The sequence below is a fragment of the Dermacentor variabilis genome, chromosome 8 (assembly GCF_050947875.1).
Source record: "Dermacentor variabilis isolate Ectoservices chromosome 8, ASM5094787v1, whole genome shotgun sequence".
Taxonomy (NCBI): Eukaryota; Metazoa; Arthropoda; class Arachnida; order Ixodida; family Ixodidae; genus Dermacentor; species Dermacentor variabilis.
In genome coordinates, this window is record NC_134575.1 from 143,572,226 (window position 1) to 143,597,518 (window position 25,293).

A 25,293-nucleotide genomic window follows, 5' to 3' on the forward strand; every position below is an offset into this window, starting at 1 on the left:
CACAAGTTGTTCAGCAGTGTATTCGCTGCAGCACTTACAACATGCCCCATTACCTCCTGTGCAGGATGACCGAAATCACACACATCGACATCCTCAAAGTCATGAAGGGTAGCGAACACAAGGCCGACAAGAGTATCTTTCTGCCTAGGAAGGCTGAAAAATCGTAAAGCATATTCTGGTGTCCTGAGCTTGTCCAATATAATTTCAGTAAAGAGTACAGCATTAACTACAACTGCTCGTGGAAACTTCAGGCCACCCCTTGTCATCTTCGTGATTAATGCATTCTCAGGGTCATCTAGATCGACGTCTTGCATCACAAAGCTTTCACTGCAAGATGCGCATGTCAGCTTTTTTAGAGCTGCATGGGCACAATAGCCGGCAACATAGGTTAGTGCCGGTAGCCTTGACGTGTTTTTTTTTCTCAATGTCGGAGTCGGTCACAGTGACTTGAAACTGGCCGTTTCCTGAATGTACACTTGTCTCCAACGTGTTCGCGCTCGGTGGTAGTAGAATGTCCAAATCTGGCAGGTCCAGAACCTTCTGCAAACGCAATTTGTTTTCAGATTCATATATCTGCCTTATAGACACGTGGTAATTGGCACCAGACAATTGCCGGTACTTTCCAAAGCGATCCTCTAAGCTATCAGTTTGAAATTTGCCCAAAAGAACATACTCGAAATAAAGCTCTTTGAGACAGTATATGGCAAGTTCGTGCAAGGCATGGGTAGTGTGGCTGAAAGCTATGTGCGTTTCACGTGTCAAGCGGCCATTGTCATGTTCGAGGCTTCTCCAGTGATCAAGCCATTGAACTATTCTCTCTCAGAATTCTAGTTGAGGACATGACGATGAAACTATTGGACCTTGCAATTGATCTCGCAACCGCTGTCCTTTTCTTGGCGTCTTGACGTTAACAATGTTCCACCAAGTCAAAATGGTGTCGACATATTGAGAGGTTTCCTTTGCATGCTGGAACGTTGCAACACTGAGAGCAGCAACAGTAGATGAGTTAAAAATCTTTAAGGCCAGTTTAACGTTCTGCCGTTCCATGTTTGAATGGTTCAGTGCCTTCCAAGTGAGCGTTGGTGCCAGCTTCAAGAGCTCATGCTTTTCAGCTTCGTGCAGCTGGCATAATACCTTGAAAGATGCTGTAAGTATCTTTGGTTCAGCCTCATCACTCTTCGGTTCAGGAAAGTACATGCATTTGCCAATGTTTCTTTGATTCAGCCAGTTATTTCTTATACACTTTAGTATGTGAATTGGATCCACCACAAAAAACAGGGGTCGTGATGGGTCAGCAGGATGCTGGTAAACAATGCTGACACTTGCCGGCTTAGCGAAGTAGGACATGGCTTTTCTGTTTATGGAGTTATTGTCCGAGATCACTGCGATTATTCTAAAACCAGATGCCTCTAGATCAAGAACAATCTTCCGAAGGAAGTCGTGCAGCGCCTTAGCATCGATTTGTGCCACAGGAAGGATGTGTGCAACATCCTTGTTTGAAGAAAGCAGGCTCTGTATCATAAATACGCGGGCAGTTTTTGCTGCAGTCGATGAATTTACCGCAGCACCAGTAACCAAACCAGCCTTGTAATCAAAAAATGATTCAAGGTGAATCTCATCAATCATTAACGTTACAGTCTTTTCATGCTCTTTATATGTGCTTACAATACGCTTTGCATAGGAAAGAAAGCTACATTCTTGCTGCTCCGTTTCAGGGCGTACATCGTACGATGAACAGTCTTCTGATCGTATCAGGATGCGGCATCTTAAGCTTCATCGAACTTCTCAGGAATCTATATGCATGAGGTGAAATTGTGAACAAAAGGCTAGCAAAAACCAATAAATCGGGGGGATATCGGCCAGCATCATTCAAAACAAGATCAACTTGACTCTTCAAGAATTTAAGCACTTCCAAATGCCATTCTTGCAACTCGCATGCGAAATGTTTTCCACTTACTTCCTCTAGCAATGTCGAAGCCAATGTCAGTAGATGACTGGCCTTTTCAGAACGCTCAGTGCTGATATCCTTACGTGTCTGTTCGATCATGTGTAACACACTTTTCAAATCTCTCAAGTCGCACAGCTTTTCAAGAACTAAAACATCACCACACTTCCTCACACCCGTTTCACCAAAAAATACTTCGACGCGCAGGTCTGTGGACACGATCACCGAAGTACGAACTGCACGAGCAGATTGAAGTGACAAGTCCAAAAAGAAAACCTTGGAGCCCTTCTTCAAAACTGTCCAGAAGTCCGAACACTGAAAGCTTGGCAAGGCCTTCAGCAAGTCCGCAAAGCTACCAATCCTCTTCTGCTTGGGTTTGCTGAGAAAGCATTATTGCTTTTTGCAAATATGTGGCTTCCAAGCGCGCTCTTTTGGCAGCCGGCGCTTCTCGAACGCACACTTGCGGACGCGATAAATAGGCAGGGCAATTGGGAAACAAGCTCGGAACTGCAGTTTTCTTCAGACGGATGTTTTTCATGGCAACTTCGACCACTTTTCCTGTCTTGACGTCCGTGTAAGATGTCGTCTTCAAGTAATCCGATGGCAAGAAATGCTTTTCACAGAGCTGAAAAAAAAATTGCTGTGGCTTAGCTAAGGTTAAGCCCAGGATGCGAAGCATACTAGCCTTTATTTTAGTTGTTGAACCACTGTTTAGCCTGGTGAACTGCTGTTGCTTGGCTATATTTGGTTCGGCTAGACGAAGAAACAACTCATGCGTTACTCTGCTTATTCCTTTATTTTCAAACCAATATCGGTATTCTTGCGTCTGTAGTAAAACCATCTCTTCTGCGAGCTGCTCCTTTCGTTTCTCGCTTTGCCTCTTCCTGTGAGCACATTCCTTTTCGAGACGCTGTTGCCTCTGTTCCGGAGTTTCTTCGGCACGTATTCTCCGCTTGGTTGCATTTCGCCGCTCCGAGCGAGTAGAAGTACTCCCAGATACACTCGCAACTTCATCCTTTACCTCGGACTCTGGAGCAACGCTGCTGTTTAGCCGCGTACAGTGCACGTCGCTTGGCAAGCCGAACTTCTCGTTCTTCGGCCGTTTCCGTGGCTCTTTGTAACTTGCGCTTTGCGGTCTGACGAGCGGCCCTTTCCTTTCCCGCCATCGCACTATACAACTGGCCTCGACGAGAGCGCGCCGCTCTTTTATACAGCTGTTATGACGCCAGTGCCCTAGCGGGAGGAACGGGAGTTAGGCCGCAGCACCGGCTGTGCGACCGCAGGCGAGCGCAACAGTTGAGCCAAAGCCACCTAGAAAAAAATGTAAGGCCTCCGCACGCCGGTGTGACGTCACGCTAGTCGGATGGGCCGGACAGTCGACGCCGTCGGCGTCTCCGCTCTTTGAGACAGTATATGGTATAAGCTCTTTGAGACAGTATAAGCTCTTTGAGACAGTATATGGCAAGTTCGTGCAAGGCACGTGTCAAGCGGCCATTGTCATGTTCGAGGCTTCTCCAGTGATCAAGGCATTGAACTATTCTCTCTAAGAATTCTAGTTGAGGACATGACGACGAAACTATTGGACCTTGCAATTGATCTCGCAACCGCTGTCCTTTTCTTGGCGTCTTGACGTTAACAATGTTCCACCAAGTCAAAATGGTGTCGACATATTGAGAGGTTTCCTTTGCATGCTGGAACGTTGCAACACTGAGAGCAGCAACAGTAGATGAGTTAAAAATCTTTAAGGCCAGTTTTTCCTGTCTTTTCCTGTCTTGACGTCCATGTAAGATGTCGTCTTCAAGTAATCCGATGGCAAGAAATGCTTTTCACAGAGCTGAAATAAAAAAAAAACAAGCCGTTACAGGTATGAAGCTCGACGAAAATGTTGAATTTACAAGCGCGTCGACAGGTGCAGAGACCCATCTATTGTGCACGCGTGCACGAATGCATTGCGCACTATGCTGACGAAACCTATTCGTCTGGAAACCCAGAATAACAATAGAGAGAAGAAATACTTACCACTGTGTACTTCGTTGGCAAGAAGTCCTTCCGAGGAACTGCTCTCGTCCATGCTTCCCGAGTGGCTCGGTCAGATGGGAACTTGTGCACTCGGACACTTTGTCCTCCGTCATAATTGGACTTGCAGTTTGGTGCGCAACAACAGCCAGGCATCGTTGCGCTTCCGTGTACGACGAACCACGCACAATCGAAGAAAAGCAATCGCGTTTACGGTGCAGCATGCCACACCAAAGCCACCAAGCAAATGCTCCACGCGTTGCCGCTCTAGCGTTGCAGCCACGGAGAAAATTTGTTTTCAGAACGGGCGCCGCGTTCTAGAAACGCAGCGCTCCCCCATCCACCGCTACCATCCGACTTTCGTGACGTATTGACAGGGGAGAGGAGGTGATGCGGAGGCCTTACATTTTTTTCTAGGTGGCTCTGGGTCGCCGCGATGGAGTCTCCCGAACCGGCTTCTTGCGTGAAAGGTAGGTAAACGCTGAGAGCAAACTATGTGAAATACGTTCTTATAGTGTTTGTATAACTAAATGGAGCGTAATAGAACGAAGCCTCAATGCAGCGATCGCGCAGATTCGCAGCGACCGACTGCGCGTCTGCATGCTTGTCCGCGCACTGTTTCGCTTTCTCCGCGCGCGCGTTCTCGCACCGTGCCATGAGCTTTATGCCGCAGAATATGAGCATTTGACAGTATACAAGCAATCATTGTGGCGTGGGAGCTATCAGAGCTGTAAAAAAAATAATTTCATTGTAGAGACTTCGACGCCTACAGGGACTATGATGTGCCGTCGCGACGATTCAATCTTCTTTTTTTCTTCTAAATTCTTTGAACTTTCAATATTATTTCTCGAGTTGCATCGCACTGTATGTTTATCGGTGTTCTCAGCGTGCAATTTCCCGGTGCTCCTTTTTTTGTAATCCAGTGCATTAATTCATAACACGAACATGACCATATGCCATACTTTTTTTAATGTGCTTCTTACCGCTGCCTTTCCACTCCACTGAACTTGCCAGTATCTATAGCATCGACAAGTTCATATACCAAACCGTCATGACATTAGTCGGGCAGCGAACTCGGGCGAGCGTCTCAGTGTGCGTTTTCAGAACATCGCAGACCGGGCACCGTAGCAGAAATCTTCCTCGCGTCTGTGCTTGCTGCATACCCGAGTTGTAGCCGATGACTGTTGGCCGGTTTTATGTTTCGCGAGCCAAGCTTCACGCAGCTTCTTCTCCTGCGGCTACGTGTGAAAAAAAGGCTGACACCGGCGTCCGTTACGTGCGTCCGGCCCTGCGGCACCGAGCAGTAGCCTACCACGTTGCGCGCCTTCAAAGGCAGCCACTACCTATGGTAGTGTTTCCAAGCGTTGTAAAGGAGACGCTCGAAGCGGGAAAATTTCGCCACTAAATGAGGACCGCAGCGTACGAGGGAATTTAAAGTCGTTTTCAGCTGGTTTCGGCGCTCCCGAAGCAGCCGACGCCATAGAGTTTCTCACGACGCGGCCGCTATGTCCACGTGATCCCTCCTAGAACGTCACGCCGACGGTGGCGCTAGCTTTTCCAGTGGTGGAGCTCGAGGCCAATTCCACTCACCAGTGCAGCGCCTGCCACGGCCGTACTAGGCCCTAGCCGTACTCCACTCACTCGGAGGAACTCGGAGGAGGGGTCGAGTCCGGCCGTGCGCCTGCCAAATTGCTTCGGTCCTCAGCCGCTAGGGCACTGCGCATGCGCAGTTCGGCGTCGCAAAAAGCGGGATGCGCCAACAGATTCCAACTAGCGCGCGCGAATTTCCTACTTTCATCACTCCACCTGGTCTTATGCCGTCCTCGACTGCGTTTCCCTTCTCTTGGTACCCACTTTGTAATCCTAATGGTCCAACGGCTATCTAACCGGCGCATTACATGACCTGCCCTGCTCCATCTTCTTCTCTTGATGTCAATTAGAATATCGTCTATACCCGTTTGCTTTCTGATCCAATCCGCTCGATCTCTTTCTGTCTCAACGTTATGCCTAGCATTCTTCGTTCCATCGCTCTTCGCATGGTCCTTGTTCTCGAGCTTCTTTGTCATTGTCCAAGTTTCTGCCCCATGCATATCTCAGAACCAGTAGAATGCGCCGCTGATTGTACACCTCCCTTTTCAATTAAAATAGTCACCTTCTAGTTATGAGCTGACAATGTATGCAGCCGTATGCGATCCAACCAATTTTTATTCTTGTATGAATTTCCTTCTCATGATCAGGGTTCCCTGTGATTAATTGACGTAGGTAAACGTACTCCTTCACATACTCTAGAGGTTAACTGGCGATCCTGAACTCCTGTTCTTTTGCTCGGCTATTGATCATTATCTTTCTCTTCTGCATATTATTCTTCAACTCCACTCTTACACTCTCTCTGTTAAGGTCCTCAGTCATTTGTTGTGACTTGTCTGCATTGTTGCTGAATAGAACAATGTCATCGGCAAATCGAAGGTTGCTGAGATATTCACCGTCGATCCTTGCTCCTAAGCCTTCCAAGTTTAATAGCTTGAATACTTCTTCCAAGCACGCAGTGAATAGCATTTGAGAAATTGTTTCTCCCTGTCTGACCCCTTTCTTTAGAGGTATCTTCCTGCTTTTCTTGTATAGGATTAAGGTAGCTGTAGAACCTCTGTAGATATTTTCCAAGGCATTTACGTAAGCGTTCTGTACTCCTTGATCACGTAATGCGCGCCTCTATGACTGCTGGTATCTCTACTTAATCAAATGCCTTTTCGTAATCTATGAAAGCCATATAGAGAGGCTTATTGTACTCTGCGGATTTCTCGATAACCTGATTAATGACATGGATGTGATCCATTGTAGAGTATCCCTTCCTGAAGCCAGCCTGTTCCCTTGGTTGACTAAAGTCCAGTGTTTCCCTGATTCTATTGGAGGTAATTGTGGTAAATATATTATATAATACTGGGAGTAAGCTAATGGGCCTATAGTTTTTCAATTCTTTAACGTCTCCCTTTTTGTGGATCAGTATAATGTTTGCATTGTTCCAGTTTTCTGGGACCCTTGCAGTCGATAGACAGTTCGTATAGAGCGCTGTCAGTTTTGCAAGCATTATGTCTCCTCCATCGTTGATTAAATCAACTGTTATTTCATCATCTCCTGCCGATTTTCCCCGTTTCATGTCTTGCAAGATCCTTCTGACCTCATCGCTAGTTATAGGAGGAGTCTCTGCAACCAGTGGCGTAGCAACGGGGGGGGGGGGGGGGAGGGGGCGTGGGCCCCGGGTGCAAGTGGCCAGCAGGGGGGGAGGTGTCATGTACGTCTGAAGACACCCGGAAATTGTTGATATCCTCGCCTTCCTCGACTACACCCTGGGGGGGGGGGGGGGGGGAGGTGACAGCAGACTTATGGGCCCCGGGTGCCAGACGACCTAGCTACGCCAGTCTGCAAACTGTTCATTACTGCTTCGAATGGAGGTATCCTTAACCCTATGGGTACTGTACAGGTCAGTATAGAATTATTCCCCCGCTTTTATTATACCTTCGACATTGCTGATGATATTACCCTGATGATCTTTGAGTCCCAATACCTTGGTTTGTCCTATGCCAAGTTTCTTTCTCACTGATTTTATGCTGTGTCCATATTTTACGGCTTCTTCGGTCTTTCTCACGTTGTAGTTTCGAATATCACTTATTTTCGCCTTGTTGATCAGTTTTGACAGTTCCGCGAATTCTTTCTTATCTCTTGAGTTGGACACTTTCATTATTTGTCGTTTCTTATTAGGCCCTTTGTTACTTTGGAGAGCTTGCCTACTGGTTGCCTTGGTGCCTTGCCTCCCACTTCAATTGCTGCCTCTGAAGCCAGCCTAGCTGCGGTTGCATTCCGTAGCTCTATGTCATCTTCATCTCTCTGTGCTAAGGCTGCATATTTGTTTGCAAGTACCAGCCTGAATTTGTCTGCTTTTACCCTTACTGCCTCTATGTTGACCTGTTTCTTCTTGGCCAATTTTGGTCTTTCTCTCTTCAAATTGAGGCGAATCCTAGCCCTCGCTAACCTATGATCACTGCACTTTACCTATCACTTCTACATCCTGCAATATATGTTGGAATCAGCAGAAAGTACGAAGTCAATTTCATTTTTTGTTTCACCATTAGGGCTTTTCTGGGTCCAGTTTCTGTTGCTACGCTTCATGAAAAGGGTGTTCGTTATTCGAAGCTTATTCCTTTCTGCGAATTCTACCAGCATCTCTCCTCTAGCATTCCTAGAATCGACGCCGTAGTTGCCAATTGTTTGTTCACCAGCCTGCTTTTTCCCCACTTTTGCATTTGCCGTTCGTCATTTGCCGTTCGTCATTTGCCGTTCGTCATTGGAAAGTTCCGGGCTTGCAGCGATAAAGAAAGGAAACGCATCAAGGCAGATGACGATTATTTTTGTGTGGCAGAAGGGGCAAGCCAAAGGGTGTAAACTGTTCGTAGAGTGTAAAATATCATAATACACTCTAAGAACAGTTTACACCCTTTGGCTTGCCCCTTCTGCCACACAAAAATAATCGTCATTTGCCTTGATGCGTTTCCTTTCTTTATCGCTGCGAGCTCAGAACTTTCCAGTAACGAATGGCACGCGCGCTATCAGCATAGAACAGTTTACACCCTTTGGAGTGCCCCTTCTGATAACGCGCGTGCCGTTCGTCACTTGAAAGTTCCGGGCTTGCAGCGATAAAGAAAAGAAACGCATCAAGGCAGATGACGATTACTTTTTTGGGGCAGAATGGGCAAGCGAAAGGGTGTAAACTGTTCTTAGAGTGTATATTCTTACCTGTGGTGAAGAGAAAGACGAAGAAGGCGCTCTTGTGTCGGCTGTGCGCATGATCAGCGTTCATCTACTGCCAGTGCTACTAGACTGTGCCTAGTGCCTCGTAATAAATCATCTTATTACATTTGGTGGAAGGTGCTGCACTCCCCGACCTCACCCTGGAACTTCGCAGCCGCACTTTAACATCTGCTCCAGCCGCTACTATGAACGCCGCTCCCAACAATCCGCTTGGCGCATCTGCCGCTCCTGTCATGTGCGGCGCCGTGCAACGGCAGCGGGACCCTCCTGTTTTTAGCGGCTCAGGTGAGACTGACGTAGAAGATTGGCTCTCGACCTACGAGCGCGTCAGCGAACACAACAAGTGGGATGACCCGACGAAGCTCCGTAGCGTCATCTTCTATCTTGCTGACGTTGCGAACCTCTGGTTCCACAATCACGAACGGGAGCTGCAAACCTGGTCCGCTTTCAAAACTGCATTCGCGGAAGTCTTCGGTCGCCCAGCCTTGCGAAAACTCCGTGCTGAACAACGCCTCCGCCAGCGCGCTCAACAGCCCGGCGAGACTTATACTAGTTACATTGAGGATGTCGTTGATATTTGCGCCCGCGTCGATTCCACCATGACTGAAGAAGACAAGGTGAAGCACATCCTCAAGGGCATCGAGGACGACGCATTTCAAATGCTCCTGGCGCGGAACCCTACTTCTGTCGCAGCTGTCGTCACTCTTTGCCAGAGCTTCGATGAGCTGCGTCGACAAAGGGTCCTTGCGCGCAGCGCTCTTGCTCCTGGCGACTCTCTCTCGGGCCTCACGCTTCGCTCAAACACCACGCCAGCAGCATCGCTCTCTGTTGAGATAAAGGATTTCATTCGGCAGGAGGTGGCGCGCCAATTGTCTATGCTGCCTCTCAACGATGGACCTCCCCTGCCTGAAACATCTCTGGCTGCTCCCATTAGGCGGGCCATTCGCGAGGAACTTGCTGGGTCTTTACCTTTCGCCCCACCCTGCCCTCCCGTGGCTGCACCTCTGACTTATGCCGAAGTCGCCGCGCGACCTGCGCCGCCGACGTTCTCGTTTCCGGCGCCAATGCGACTTCCTGCTGCACCTCCTCCCGCGTCGCCTCCCGTTCCATCTCGACGCCCAGTTCAGACCTCTTGGCGCACACGCGACAACCGTCCCATATGCTACGCTTGCGGTGTCGCCGGCCACGTTGCGCGCTTCTGCCATCGTCGCATGCCAGCTGCTAACGCTCCTGTCGCACCACCTGGGTATGCCTATTCCCACGATACCGCCGGGCATGCGATGCTTCCCGACCACGAGTTTTCGCCGCCTCCTCGACGCCCTGTCGGCACCCATCGTTTGCCATCACCGCGTTGTCGCTCGCTTTCGCCCTTGCGTCGCCGCCAGTCACCTAGCGAGGGAAACTAGTTGCTGCAGTTCCGCAGGCACGAACTGCAAGCTTCGCGACTTCTACAAGGCCTGCACAGTCGCCACGCAATTTATTGGACGTTTTGGTCGAAGGAACCGCCGCAATTGCGCTTATTGATACTGGGGCTGCAGTTTCTGTTATCGACGAAAAGCTTTGTCGCAGCCTCCATAAGGTCACAACGCCGTTGTCTGGTATGCTTCTACGCACCGCGACTGCGCAGCATATAGCCCCGGTCGCTCAATGTACTGCAAGGGTGGTCATCGAAGGCATTGTCTACGTTGTTGAATTTCTCGTGTTGTCATCATGTTCACATGACATTATACTCGGCTGGGACTTTTTGTCTCACCATCGTGCCATCATCGACTGCGCCCGGGCCGAAGTAGCGCTTTTCCCGCTTGCCGATGCCCCGCTGCCTGACCCTTCTGAACAAAAAGCCTCCAAGCTCACTATTGTGTCCGATACGGACATACCACCCGACATGTGTGTGCTTGTGCCCGTCTCTTGCTCTACCGCGCCAGACGCTACAGTACTTTTTACACCGTCGCCAATTTTTCTACGTCGCAAGGCCCTACCTCTCCCATTTGCCGTCCTCACCACTGTGTCTGGATTATCCTCAATGCTTGTGTGTAACCCGTCTCACTACCATGTGTCGTTACTGCGCGGCGAATCACTCGGTCGTGTTCAGCCCCTTGACCCGCTTCACATTCTCGATGTTTCCGACGACACTGCCTGTTATGAACTCGACGCCCTCACTTCTCCTGTGCCGTGCACATCATCATCATCATTGACGTCGTCGTCGTCAAACGTTCTTGAATCTGTCGTAGACGCCGATCTGCCGCCTCCATATCGCCAGCAAGTCTTCGCGCTTCTTCAGAATTTTCGCTCGTCGTTTGACTGTGACCAACCATCTCTGGGGCGTACGGCAACCGTCACTCACAGCGTACACACTGGTTCCCATCCTCCGTTACGCCAGCGACCATACCGCGTGTCGGCAGCCGAGCGGAAGATCATTAACGAGCAGGTCGACGACATGCTGCACCGTGGCGTCATTCGCCCTTCCCACAGTCCTTGGGCGTCTCCTGTAGTATTAGTACGCAAGAAGGACGGGTCAATACGCTTCTGTGTGGATTACCGTCGACTCAATAAGATCACTCGTAAAGATGTCTATCCGCTGCCTCGGATAGATGACGCCCTCGACTCCTTGCAAGGCGCAGAGTACTTCTCATCTTTGGATCTTCGCTCCGGCTATTGGCAAGTGCCGATGGCAGATGATGACTGTGAGAAGACAGCTTTCATCACGCCCGATGGCTTGTACGAATTTACCGTAATGCCATTCGGGCTATGCAACGCGCCCGCTACTTTCGAGCGTATGATGGACACCATCCTTTGCAACTACAAGTGGAAAACATGTCTGTGCTACCTTGATGATATCGTGGTGTTTTCGCCAGATTTCCCGACGCACCTCGTGCGCTTGCGTGAGATACTGACCTGCCTCACCTCTGCTGGCCTCCAACTTAACATCAAAAAGTGCCGTTTTGCTGCTCGCAAGTTAACAATATTGGGTCACGTTGTATCGAAGGACGGCGTGCTTCCTGACCCAGCCAAGCTTCGCGCGGTCGCAGAGTTTCCGACGCCCACTACTCTTAAGGCGCTCCGCAGCTTTATAGGGCTCTGCTCTTACTTTCGGCGTTTTGTGCGCAATTTCGCGACTATCATCGCACCACTGACCAATTTGCTTACCGCTACCAACGGCATCTCCGCGTGGTCAACTTCCTGTGACGAAGCCTTCCAGCAACTACGTCGCCTACTCACTTCGCCACCGATTCTTCGACACTACGATCCCACAGCGCCTACAGAGGTACATACGGACGCCAGCGGTATCGGACTTGGTGCAGTCCTCGCACAACGGAAAGACGGCTATGACGAGTACGTCGTCGCGTATGCGAGCCGAACTTTAAAGAAGGCAGAAGCCAACTACTCAGTAACCGAAAAGGAGTGCTTGGCCATTATTTGGGCGCTCGTCAAATTTCGTCCATACCTATATGGTCGCCCTTTTGACATTGTCACCGACCACCATTCACTTTGCTGGCTGTCCTCGTTGAAGGATCCGTCCGGTCGCCTAGGGCGATGGGCACTCCGCTTACAAGAATATGATATCCGCGTTGTCTACCGATCGGGCAGAAAGCACTCTGACGCCGATGCGCTTTCCCGATCGCCGCTACCTTGTGATGTGGCTTCAGTGTCTCCGCTCTTCGCATCCATGTCAGCCTTCAACGTCGCTGATATGCCGGACGAGCAGCGTAAGGATCCCCTGCTTTCAACTATGCTGAATTTCCTCCACGACCCATCCGCCACATCCTCTTCTCGAACACTTCGTCGCCAAGCCGCTCACTTTACTGTCCGCGACAACGTTCTTTACCGCAGAAATTATTTGCCTGATGGTCGCAAATGGCTCCTGGTGATACCACGACACATGCGTTCTGACATATGCGCTTATTTTCATGCTGCTCCTCATAATGGTCACGCCGGTGTTCTGAAAACGTATACTCGGCTAAGGCAGCGTTTCTACTGGCACGGCATGTATCACTTCGTGCACCAGTACGTACGCGCTTGCACGGCGTGCCAACGGCGTAAAATTCCACCTCGCCCTCCTGGTGAGCTACAGCCGCTACCCTGCCCGGCTCGGCCCTTCGATCGCGTCGGCATAGACCTATACGGGCCACTTCCCTGCAGTTCCGCGGGTAACCGATGGATAATTGTAGGTGTCGACCACTTGACGCGCTACGCCGAGACTGCCGCACTCCCGGCAGCCTCTGCGCGCGAAGTTGCGTTCTTCATCTTGCGGAACTTCGTTCTTCGACATGGCGCACCACGCGAACTGCTCAGCGACAGGGGACGTGTCTTCTTGTCCGAAGTCATCCAAGCCCTTCTCGCTGCATGCAGCATCGTTCACCGCAAGTCTACAGCCTACCACCCGCAAACGAATGGCTTGACAGAGAGGTTCAACCGCACACTCGGTGACATGTTGACTATGTACGTCGCCTCGGATCACAGTAACTGGGACACTGTTTTGCCGTTCGTCACGTATGCCTATAATACGGCCACACAAGCTACCACTGGCTTTTCGCCTTTTTTTCTGCTGTATGGACGCGAGCCCTCGTGTACTTTGGACACAATGCTCCCATACCGACCCGATGCTTCCGAATGCACGCCTGTGTCTGAAGCCGCCAAATACGCCGAGGACTGTAGGCAGCTCGCGCGAACCCTTACGACCGCTGCTCAAGGTCGTCAAAAGCTGCGGCGTGACAGTGACGCGCTTACACCAGTTTTCCCGACTGGTTCTCTTGTTTGGTTGTGGGTCCCGCCTCACAGCCCTGGCCTTTCGACCAAACTCCTCGCACGCTATGATGGCCCCTACCGCGTCATAGACCGTCCCTCCGCTGTCACCTATGTTGTAGAACCTGTGACTCCTTCACCCGACCATAGGCATCGCGGGCGTGACACGGTTCATGTCAACCGACTTAAGCCGTACTATGACCCCCTCATGCTACCTACGCCGTAAGTCGCCAGGATGGCTCCTCTTCTCTCCCGGGGGCCATTGTGGTGAAGAGAAAGACGAAGAAGGCGCTCTTGTGTCGGCTGTGCGCATGATCAGCGTTCATCTACTGCCAGTGCTACTAGACTGTGCCTAGTGCCTCGTAATAAATCATCTTATTACATTACCAAACGCCCGCTACCCGCCATGTACAGTTTATGCGGTTACACTGACGGATGGATGGGAGGATGGATTTTATGAGCGTGCCCTTTAATGGAACGGCGCGGTGGGCTGCGCCACCAAGCGCTTGCTATAATAAACTGTCTAATGTCCTACCTAGGTTAAACAATAAAAAAAGAACCCCTATGAACTCCCACAAACAAATTTTCTGATCCCCCGTTGGGAACTTTGCTTTTGTACATCTCCATTTTTTGTCATTTACCTACTTTTCTTCCACCAATCTTCCAATCGTCTCTTAAACTAATCTCTATTGCCCACATGTTTACTTTTCCATTGCTCTCGCTGAACCCAAGGGCTTCAAGGAGGCCAGTGGTGCCTAAGTCGACCGCTGCGCAGGCGTCTTCACATTCTAATAAAACATGCACCATCGTTTCCCCAGCTTTACCACAGCATGCACATGCTTCTTGTTCTTCCTTCTTATATCTCGCTTTCTAGGTGCATGTTCTAAGGCATCCCGATTTCGCCTCGAGAAGTAATGAGCTTCCCTTTGAGTTATCATAAATTGTTTCTTTCCTGGTATCATTTTTTCCTCTTAAGTAGTTACTCATGGCAGGTTCTTCTCCATTGCTACCACCCATGAGATTATTTCAGCTTCTCTGACTTTCTGCTTGACGTTCTTTGTTGCTGTGTTGCCCACGCATACTTATAGGTAAGCTTCCTAGTTCTTTTCCTCCACCGTGAATCAATGTTTTTCCTGTACACTCTCCCAGCCCATTTACTTTCTTCCATATTCCTCAGTCGTTCTTCATAATCAATCTTACTGTGAGCTTCCCTCACTTCAAGACTAGTCCAGCCCATATCACCCTGCACAACTTCATTTGTAGTCTTTCCGTGAGCGCCCAATGCGAGGCGTCCCACTGACTTTTGGTTCCCATCGAGTCCTGATTGTACGCCTGATTGAAAGCAAACAACCGCATTTCCAAAAGTAAGTCTTGGAACCGTTACACCTTTTCATATATACCCCGGAGCACATCGTACCTATTGTATCCCCATAGCGCTCTGTGCTTCACTATGGCTGCATTTCTCTTACCCTTCACTGTTGTTCTTTCCTGTGTGTCCATATATCTATTGTCTTCTTTTATTCATATACCAAAGTACTTACATTCTCTTACCCGAGGTATTTCCTGGTCCTGTATTGCCACTATCTGTTCACTGTTTTCATTGAATACCATAACAGCTGATTTTCTAACACTAAATTTCAAATCTAGATTGTTGCCTTCCTGTCCGCAGATATTAGCCAGACGTTGCAAATCACTTTGCTTGTTAGCTAGCAACACAATGTCGTCCGCACAAAATAAACCTGGAAGCTGCTGCTCCACTATTGTACCCGCTTGCTTGTATGAGAGATTAAACGGGAATGTGACAACAGCTCCTCTGGCGGCTGCATACCACAGGAGGTTCACACTGCGCCTTGTATCTGGCGCTGGTTCCGGTACTCTCTTCCATGCTCTCTTCGCGAAGCAGCCGAAGCGCCGGCGAAATGGTCAAATACAAGCCGAAAGCACGTCGAAGGAGCCGAGTGTGTGTGGCTGGTGTGATGATAGTTGCGCTTTGATGAGTGAAAAGTGCCTGTAAACATTTCCGAAGATGAGGCGCGCAATCTCCAAGTGAACTGAAGAATCTTTTGACGGTGTTGTCATTTCCGATCGGCGCCGAAAAGCTGTAACGTACAGCTTGAGCGGGAGCCGTGCGGTCAAACGGTGCGGTTTGCATTCACATTGCGAACGTTAGCTCGAACGGTTTCAGCTCGAATCGTTCTGTCGGGAAACGGAACGAGAGAAAGGAACGCGCGGATGTGATCTTTGTAAGTTTTTGTCGCCCATGCCTTCCGCCCAAACCGGTAAAATGTCGAAACGCGCTCCGTGGTCCGGCCGGCGGCGCGGTGTTTAAACCGCACTTTCCGCTCGAAAAACCCGTTCAGACTTCCGCTCCTTTTGTCAGAAAACTCCGAGTGCAAGTAACGGTTCCTTGGAGCGGTGTGTGCTGAATCGACGTTTGTCGCGAGCTCAGTTGATCTCGGGAGTGCTGCCGCGTCGCAAGTATCCCTACGAGGTTCGTACAGCAGATGTTGCATGCGGGGGAAGTGGGATTGCCGCGTGATCGTTGCGTGCGCCGAGCTGTGTCTAAAAGCATAACTGGGAAACTTCTTTGGTGGGTCACGTGGTGCATAGTCAAGGAAGGCGAAGCAGCTAATAGCTAGCTGCTAATGTTGATTGGAAAACAAGGATGCCGGATTCACGTCGGGTTAACGAATGAACATTTATTTGTCAGCACATTCCTGCAGAAAATCACGAACTTGTGCGGGACATGTTACGCTATCCCGAGGTCTGTACATAGCATTTGCACCATTCCAACTGTCTTCTTCACTTTTTAATCAGTTAATCGTATTACATAGTGGAGTACTCGTACGTTCTTTTGTACAATATTGCCGCAAGAAGCGTTTTAACACTTATGGGGACCCCATTTCGTATTTCTTTCTCCCACGTTTCTGGAGTGAAATTAAACAGTAAAGACAATTTTAATTACAATCCTTCACATAATTAATGCCCCCTACTGCTGATAGGTTTTATTTCCCGTTTTGTTTTGTTTCCTGCCCTGCAAAGGCACTGCATGGTCACTTAACAAGGCGTTTACTTAGCTGTGAGCTTTGTGGCAAGCTGATGACTGCATTGCCAAGTGTGTTACAGGTCCATTCAAATGGCCTGCACTCCGTGAATCATGAGGGTGGAACCAATAAAAGAACTGACACAGGAGAACCACATTCAATTATTCTTCAGCAAAGTTCTCCTGCCGTGCAACAGTTTTCCTGTTTAAATAGCTGTAATAGACTGCCACAGCAAAAGTTACGACTTCTCTACTCTGTTCTACGCTGTACTACAATCTCAGGTGGCCATGGGTAAAGTTTCCCAACAGTGCTTGTGGGGCTGCATTATAACTCTCGGACCTGTTGCGTTACTGTTTGCTATTATAACACTTCGTCTCCTAGTGTCTGTACCATATTGTCATGAATTTGTTTTGTTGAGAAATTTTTTTCATCTAAGAAATGATGGAATGATCTTCAAGCTTGCTTCTTTTGTATTGTCATGTTGACCCACTTATTCTCTAAGTACTTGACAAAGGAAGGCTACATGTATGTCATAGCTTATGCAAATCCAGAATACTTTTGGAGGCGTAATATGGCTTTTCCTTAATGCCACTAATCCTTTTATACATATTACTTGTCAGCCTGCGCTCTTACTTCAGGATGTGCAGCAAATTCCAATATTAGTTTGGCAAGTTTGACGTGGTTGAAATGAATATTGCCATTTCTTTCACAAATTAAAATGTCCATACGCAGTGAATTCACTGTGTTTCCTGCTTTTTGCAAGAGAGCTAGAGCAGGCTTTGTGCATGCAGTATCAATCTGAGCACTGAGCTGCGTGACACAGTGCAAGGACGTTGACTGCTCCAGTGCGCCCACCTGAAACTCGCAAGGAAAGTAATGCATATTGTAACATATGCAGTTTCACTAGCTGTATGATTTATTTCTGTCACTCTTTGTGATGTACATTGGGCAAGAAGTCCTCACGTATACAATGAAAAATACAGGAATATGTGTTGGATGCCCTATGCACGTAGCAATACCCTTAGGGAAACAGTTAAAATCTAAAGTTTGCCGGTAGCCAATCTGGCCGGGAAAATACCGGGTCTCGTTTGATGTTAAGACACCGTTCACAAGTGTTCCAGTGAAACTGGCTGTAAAGGTTTGCACCGCTGCCTTTGAATCTGACGGGTTGCTGCCCGAGGGGTCTCCAATTGATGTTCTAGGACTTCTTAGGTTCTGTTTTGTCGAAAACATACTTTGTCTTCCAACTGAATTTTTACCTGCAAACGCATGGTACACAAGTTGTGAATTCATCTATCTCAGTCTCTGCTGGAAATCTTGTCTTTGAGGACGTCGGGCATTTGCATCTTTTAGCCCTTCTCCAAAGGTTTTCCTTAGATATGTACATGATTGCTTCTGCATAATTCACAAGGATGCTCTCACTGCTTTCACTGCTCATCTTAACAGCATGGAAAAAGTGATTCAGTCCAGCAAGGAGCAAATGGTTGTCTCTTGTTTCTTGGTGTTGGTGACTCTGGCTTTTCTTCCTATGTCTACAGGAAGCCCACACATGCCAGCCATTACCTGCATTGTAACTCGGTACATCCATATTCACACAAAAGGTCTGTTCCTTCTATGCTGTCCAGCAAGCAAAAACCGTTTACACAAGAAATGAGGACTGCATGCTTGATATTGAGAGCGTCTGTGAAGATTTTTGTGTCCTTTTTGTCCTCGGTACAGAAAAAAGTGTCACTCCCAGAAAGACAGCGCTGTATGTAGTCTCCAAAGAAGCGAGCTTCCATTCCATATGTCCCTGGCACAAGTGAGACCACTGCTCGTATCATGCGCAGACATCAAAGTTGCGCATGAGTGAACTCGCAAACTAAGGAACGTTTTAGTAAGCGTAAAAGACAAGTTGCCGTAGGAAAATTTCCCCAGTGTAGTCTATTCATAATGTGCGAGAGCTGTGATTACAAGTATATTTGGGGAATAGATGACTTCAAGAAACGTGTGAAACAGCATTAGTATGATGTCAGGAAACACCGCGTGACCTCGAGTGCCCTTGCTGGACGTGTGGAATCTACAGGCCACAATATTGACTGGGCAAGTGCATGTGTTCTGGCCAAGGATCGAAGAGACGCTTGTGTCACACCTGCATCTAGAATTCTCGCACATAAAGACCACGGTGCACATGCTGAATAGAAATGATGGGACACTTCTGATGGTGTACACTCGCTGCTTGCGTCACGTACTGAAACATGCATACGCTGTGTCTCTGTTATGGGTTTTATTGGGAACAAGGCTGCCGTATGGGAAGCCAAAATGTGATTACATTTTCAGTTATCTTGGTTGGCATATCTTTTCGCACTTCTTCAATAGGAAAACAGTTCACTGATGTAAGTGAAAGTCTTGAACAAATTGATAATGTAAAGGAACAGTGAAGCAATGTTTACTCTAAAAGCTGGTAAGCCACTACATCTTGCAAAGCACTGTATTGCTCCAAAATTGCTTGCATTCCACAACATGTAGCCTTCTTCATTGCTAGTGTTCTTGCTCTTTTTTTAGATATCACATTATGTGCCCATATTAAACAGTTTGCATTATTAGGACAAACTCTAGTGTTAACAGGCAACTGGTTTCCATTGCTTGCTGTGTATAGGGATGCAGATGTTAATCCTCATGCAGAATTGTTCATTGGTGCATAGTAATCACAGGTAGCTGTTAGGAGGCAGCAACAGAACAGCTGTACCTACCTTTACTCCATTCTACTCCAGAATGCTATTTTAGCAGGAAAGTGCTCTGTACCTTGAAGCCAAATGAAGCATCAGAAGAAAAGCCTTTTTCCATTGATTCAGCCTCGGTATAAAAACTGCAACTAAAGCCTAAAGTGTGCAGCCATGTTATCACCATACTGAAGGTCGAATGAGTGACCATAGCTATGAATATAGCTGATGCTGCTTTCGGTAGTAGTATTTGAAAGTTCATTTCTACATAACATCAAGAAGACAAAAGAAAGAAAATTACTGCTGACCACACTATAAATGTCTAGCTGCATCTGAACCTGAATACACCTGAACGACTGTCAGCAGTGGCTGTGGGTTTATGGGAAGAGACGGGGAAAGGGGATAGTGAAAAGGGTTGAGTAAGCGGAAACGAGCTATTTACATACTATACAATGAGCTGAAGGTATTAAATAAATAAACAAATGCGACTATGACACCCCTGAGGGTAAAATAAATTATGACAATGATGATGGTTCTTCATCTGCGGTTCTTGAGCCTGTGTTGCGTTTTTGTACTGCTGCTATGTGGTCTTTTTTGATTGTGTCGTTTGTGCTGCAGTGCGATAGTCCTTGTGCCAATGTGGCACGCAGCTCGCTTGAGGAGTTTTGTATTGCTAATTCAGAGTATAGTACTTCTGCTTTTCAATGTTTATGTTTCTGAACCACGTTCCCAGTGTTTACATTACTCAATTGTGCCTATAAATATTGTTTTGTTTTCAGTGAACCTTTTGTTTGCTGGAGCATCTTGCCATTGCTTCTTTCTTATCTTTGCTTGTGTTTGCACTTTGTTTCTTAAGATGATGCTACACCAACTTGCCAAAGTGCCAAAGTATAATGTCGGTGCAGTAGAAATTACACATTGATTGTGAGGTGTGCTTTCAGAATGTGTTCTTTTTTTTTGGAGTAACTACTGTTTGCTGCGTGAGCAGAGGAACGTGTACCTTTTTTTTTTCATTCCTTCTGTGTAGCTGAGTAGAAACGTTCAGTTTCTTGTATGCAATATATTTCCGCTGTTTTCGTGTAATTATTCGCAGGTTATGCAACTGAGCATAAGCAAGTTCAGACTGGTCTGAGCTGCTTTTTTTCTCCACAGTTTAACTGTAAATAAACTTTTTTTCTGCTGAACTGGAATTAAAAAAAGTTGTGGTTTGACAATCTAGTCACAGTGCGTCTCAGCTGGGGTGGGATGACGTTGACTGACCTTGCGCAGGGCCCAGGGTAGAGAACCATGGCAGCCAGGCGTCGTCTCATCGACATCGGTGCCAACCTGACCGGTGGGTCAACACTCGCTCACCATGGGGAGCGGGTTGTGCACATTGCAGAAGTTTATGCAAATCCCCTTCAAGCAGAAGTTCTGTTCTTTGCAAGCTTAGTTTCACCACAATTCTTGCACCTTCGGAAGCACTGAACACCTACTGCGTCAGAACAGATTAAAAATTTTACACCAAAGCTAGTAAATTGAGTTCGGCAACAGGTTCCAAGCAGCAGTGAAGGCCAGCATGTGACAGTGGTGTTGGCACCAAATGACGAAAAGCAGCCCGCAATGCACCTTGTGTCAGAACTCCAAATTTGCTTGGAAACTTTATTATGAAGAGTTAGAAAAATTACCCTGTGAACACCTCAGTCAAGCAGACAAGAACTTTGTGCGGTATATCTTAGCCACCAATCCCTCATTTTTGTTTCTCACGTCATGTTTCGACTCTTAATTGGAGGTCAGCTAGGAGGGGTCCAAATCGACAAACATTTCCTGGGTATTGTGTCCTGGGCTTTTGGCCAAATAAATTTTGGAATCCGTTCTGATGAGCATGTTTGCACCATGCCCTGTCTTTTCTTAAATGATAAAAAGTACCCAGGTCTCCTTTCAAAACTTGGATACTATATTTAAGCACACGAAAAGGATTAGTGAATCATTTGCAAAGCCTTGAGCAGATTTCTGGCAGGGGCAAAACGAACTCCTAATACTTTGAAGGGTGTGAGAAGTCATGCATACAGCTTCCCTGTTCTTTGATGCATCAGTTGCTCAGACTGGCATACACCTGCAAAGGTATTTCATTTCTTCATTTGGTTTTGTCAAGTTTACAAAATGTGGGCTCTTGTGAGCTCTCTACAGAGATGTCGGATGTGAGAACATCCACTATTACATGTCCAGCATACTTGGGAAGCAAGCATCAAGCCACTTGAAAAATGTCGCTTGTCGTGAGCATAACAGTTGGCCGTGTAGTAGGTTTGCCGCTTCTGAAGATGCACTCTCAGTGAAAGTGTCGGTCGGGACCTGCCTGCTTACATTAGATTAAACGTAATAGTTTTTGTTATGTATATAGTAACATGACTATATGCTTGATGTAAAGCAATTTCAGAAACAATGAAAGGAGTGAAACTGCTAGTACATTACGTCATACTGGCACCAAGAGCTAGTATTCGGATGTCGACCTTCTAAGTCCTTCCACTAAAACACTTTGTATACAAATGTGCAGCAAAGGTCCAGGAAGAATTGTCTAAGAAGTATGCGGCACATTTTAAGCATCATTGTTTTCATCAGTGCCTTTGCATTAATTCTCAAGATTTTACACACGGCACCTGCAGCAGATATTCACTCGCACTCATATGAAACACAGGGCTTCAAAGTAACACCACCAGCTATATGCAGAAAGCTTCGGGAACTTAAAATTTACAGATGTTATTGTGTATAGTCGGCTCCGTGAATGTAAAACAGAATGCAAGTTTGTTTCTTAGCCCACCTTGGCTTCTGATGTTTTAGTTCAAATGCACACTAAAAAATTCAGCACCGGCAAAATAGTAGTAACTAATGGTAAGCTGTGGTGATGATGATATGTGGTTTTGATTGGCACAAGTGCCAAGTCTGGCCAAAGAGCACCATACAAGTGATTATGAGTATTCAATTAACAGGTAAGCTATGGTAATGTTTGTTTGGCAGTGTTTGGGCAGAAGCTTGAGGCATCGTGTTTCACGATGTCATATGCAGCTCTATTGTAGACTTGAAACAGGTCAGCCCACAACTTAAGCTACTAAATGATGTGTAAATAAGAGTTTCACCTATAGATAACTCTTTTCGGCTCAACTATCTGCATTAAGATCTTGTACTAGCTTGTCATTTCAAAATGAATATAGTTTAGTACCACATTTTGGTATATTACTTGCCAGTTTTATGGATAATAAACAGAAGTACTGTACTGTTCACCCAATTCTAATATACCCACACTTGTAATGAGTGTATGAGTCTTGTGGCCAGAAAGCTGAAATGAAAAAAAGCAATGTACCTTATTCACTCGTGAGATTTTCATCAGATTCAGAGTTATCGTGATTTGTTCTTAATTGGAGAAAGGAATTTTATTGCATTCGAGCTGCAGTGGAGAAGACACCTCATCGTCGCTGTCGGATGCTTCCTTGTGACTATCATTAGCCTGTAGTGTGTCATATTCAGTGTTGGCCATTGTATTTGAAATATCACATTTCTTTAATGCCTTGCCGATCATGGTAGCCTAACCAACTTACAGAGTGGGCACAAACGATCCTGCAGCTACTGCAGCTCCTACAGCTGCATTGCCTTGTGAATTGGATTGGATTCAGGTTATTGAAAAGCAGGCGTGTAAACATGAGAAGGAGCGAAAAGGACCAGTACAAACACTTTTTCATTCCTTCTGGTGTCTGTATTTGCACGTCTGTCTTTGTGTGACACGAATCCTTACCAACATGCTCAACTCTCATTCGGATTGGATTGCTGAAATATTTAGTGCTAATGATGATATCTTACTGCTATTGCAGTGTTAATTATGTATTCTTGTGCACACGTCACTTCTTTTATTTGTGGCAACTGTCATAGCCTCTGTGATGTTAATCCCCATCGATTGTTTCATACATTAGTCAGTCAATGAAATAATGAATCAATCAGCCCAGTCCTTTGATTATTTTCAGATGCTTTCAATTTGGCCTTGTTCTTGGACCTTAGTGAGGTATTTTGCATGTGCAGACCCTATGTTCCGTGGCCTGTACAACGGGTCACGCAAGCACCCTGATGACTTCGACCAAGTGTTGCAGAGGGCACAAGCCAACGGAGTGCATAGGGTGAGTTTCTTTAGTTACTCAATGAAGTGACGCTTTTCTTTTCATAGTGCAACATGACACCTCTTTGCCACCACACTCCCCCATCCACCACCACATCAGCACTGAATTAGCGCTGTCAACATGACAGAAGTTTTACCCTTGTTCTCCTGCACAATGGAAATTTATCCAGAAACAAGTCAAACAGATCCTTCAATAAGGCCTCTTTTAGTCGTTTTGTAGTTTCTGGGTAGCTCCAGTTTAGAAAAAAAAATACCATTCACAAAAAAGAAGATTCATGGAGATTCTACATTGACTATTGACACCTCAACTCGGGGATGGAGGAAGATGTATATTTCCTCCCACAAATAGATGAGACAATTGACAGGCTACATTCTGCCATGTAAGTTGCCATGTTGACCTGTGCTCTTTGACCTGCTCTTCATGTGACTCCGCCATACAGTGTGCCAGTATTGTTGCGGGGATTATTAACATGACAGCGTTAACGACCCCGTGTTGCAGAAAATCTGGTGTTGGCAGCATTGTTCATGAGAGAAAAATCATCCACCACCGTGCATCTTGAACCACGCAGGGCCTCCGCATGGCGCATATGCATTACTGAACCACAGTCGATGACCCATTTTGCAAACATGCTCGATAATTCGCTGGTAGGCTTGGCATGAGGCACAACCCTTTACGCTTTTAGCGATGTCACCATCAATTGCTGGCCTCCGAGCATGGCTTCTGGCAATTGACTTGCTTTTCTCAATGCCAGGATGTCCACCATAAAGAACAGTCAGGGCTTTGCCTTGCAGAGATTTTGGGATAACAACTCTGGAACTTCACAGCAAGCAACCTTCATGGAGGCTGAATTCACTGCTTGCTGTGAATGGATTGCCCTCTAGTCCAACTGGAAGCCCTTCTCCTCACAGGAGATCAAGAACTACATGATCCAGGAGTGGATCATTTCTTGTAGCCTCTGCTACAACAGTTGGTGACAAGAGTCCTGGGCGTGATTGTTCAAGTGTGAACACTAATTGGGGTGAAGCTTGCACAGGAACAGGATTATCAGCACTCAATGATCCCAGTAGTAGTTTATGATCTGTATAAGCAGTGAAATGAATGCCCCACAGGTACTGGTGGAACTTTTCTACTCCAAATATGAACTGTAGTGCCTCTTTGTCAATTTGGCTGTAGTTTTTCTCCGCACAATACAAACTTCGGGAGACAAAGGCAAAGGCAGTTCTTGACCATTAGCTTCTTGATGTGCCAAAACTGTGCCGATCCCATACAGAGATACATCAGCACCGAGACACAGTGGTTACTTTGGATCGAAATGTACTAGGACAGGAGCTGATGTTCCCTACGGCTTCACTGTAGTGAATGCATCTTCTTGCTTGTTTCCCCACTCACATTTTTTCTTGTTCGTGAGAAGCAAATGCAGATGGTGGGAGGCACGCAGAAATGTTTGGAAGGAAACGCCTATAGGAATTCACAAGCCCCAAAAAGCTTTGCAGTTCCTTGACGTCATGGGGTGCAGGTGCATGAAGGCTTGCAGATACCTTGCTCAAGCTTGGAGATAGCCCTTCTTTGCTTATTATGTGTTCTAGTGTCATGGGTTGTTGATCTCGGGGGCATGCGGATGCTACAAGAGATGGGGTTGCGAGAGGCAGAGCAGCACCACAGATTTTTATTACACTATACCCCAAACTCAAAATAAGACTCACTCAAACTATAACACAGCGAAGAAATACTAACACTTATGCAACCTATTTGATAATCACTACACATGTCCTTATTCAGCTACGTTAGTCCTTGGCACTCACTACGCGAAAGTCAGGCCGCCCTAGCCTATGGCTGCGACACTACTAGAAAGGACCGTTATTACTGGCTTTTGTCGTCACATGTATCGTCCGAGTCCG

General features: G+C 47.1%; 1 protein-coding gene across 6 annotated transcripts in view; it reads left to right on the forward strand.

Moving 5' to 3' along the window:
- Positions 1–4,378: 4,378 nt before the first annotated feature.
- Positions 4,379–25,293, forward strand: part of LOC142590642 (deoxyribonuclease TATDN1) — a 103,848-nt gene continuing 82,933 nt past the window's right edge. Inside the window, exons 1-3 of one of the 6 annotated variants that reach the window (XM_075703010.1) lie at positions 4,379–4,431; positions 20,523–20,586; positions 23,301–23,395. In XM_075703010.1, coding sequence (XP_075559125.1) covers positions 20,541–20,586; positions 23,301–23,395 — 141 coding nt within the window. In that variant the 5' untranslated portion in view covers positions 4,379–4,431; positions 20,523–20,540. Of the gene's footprint in view, positions 4,432–15,379; positions 15,999–16,060; positions 16,272–20,522; positions 20,587–23,300; positions 23,396–25,293 lie in introns of those variants that run through there. The other 5 variants (XM_075703012.1, XM_075703007.1, XM_075703008.1 and 2 more) reach the window with 5 other exon arrangements.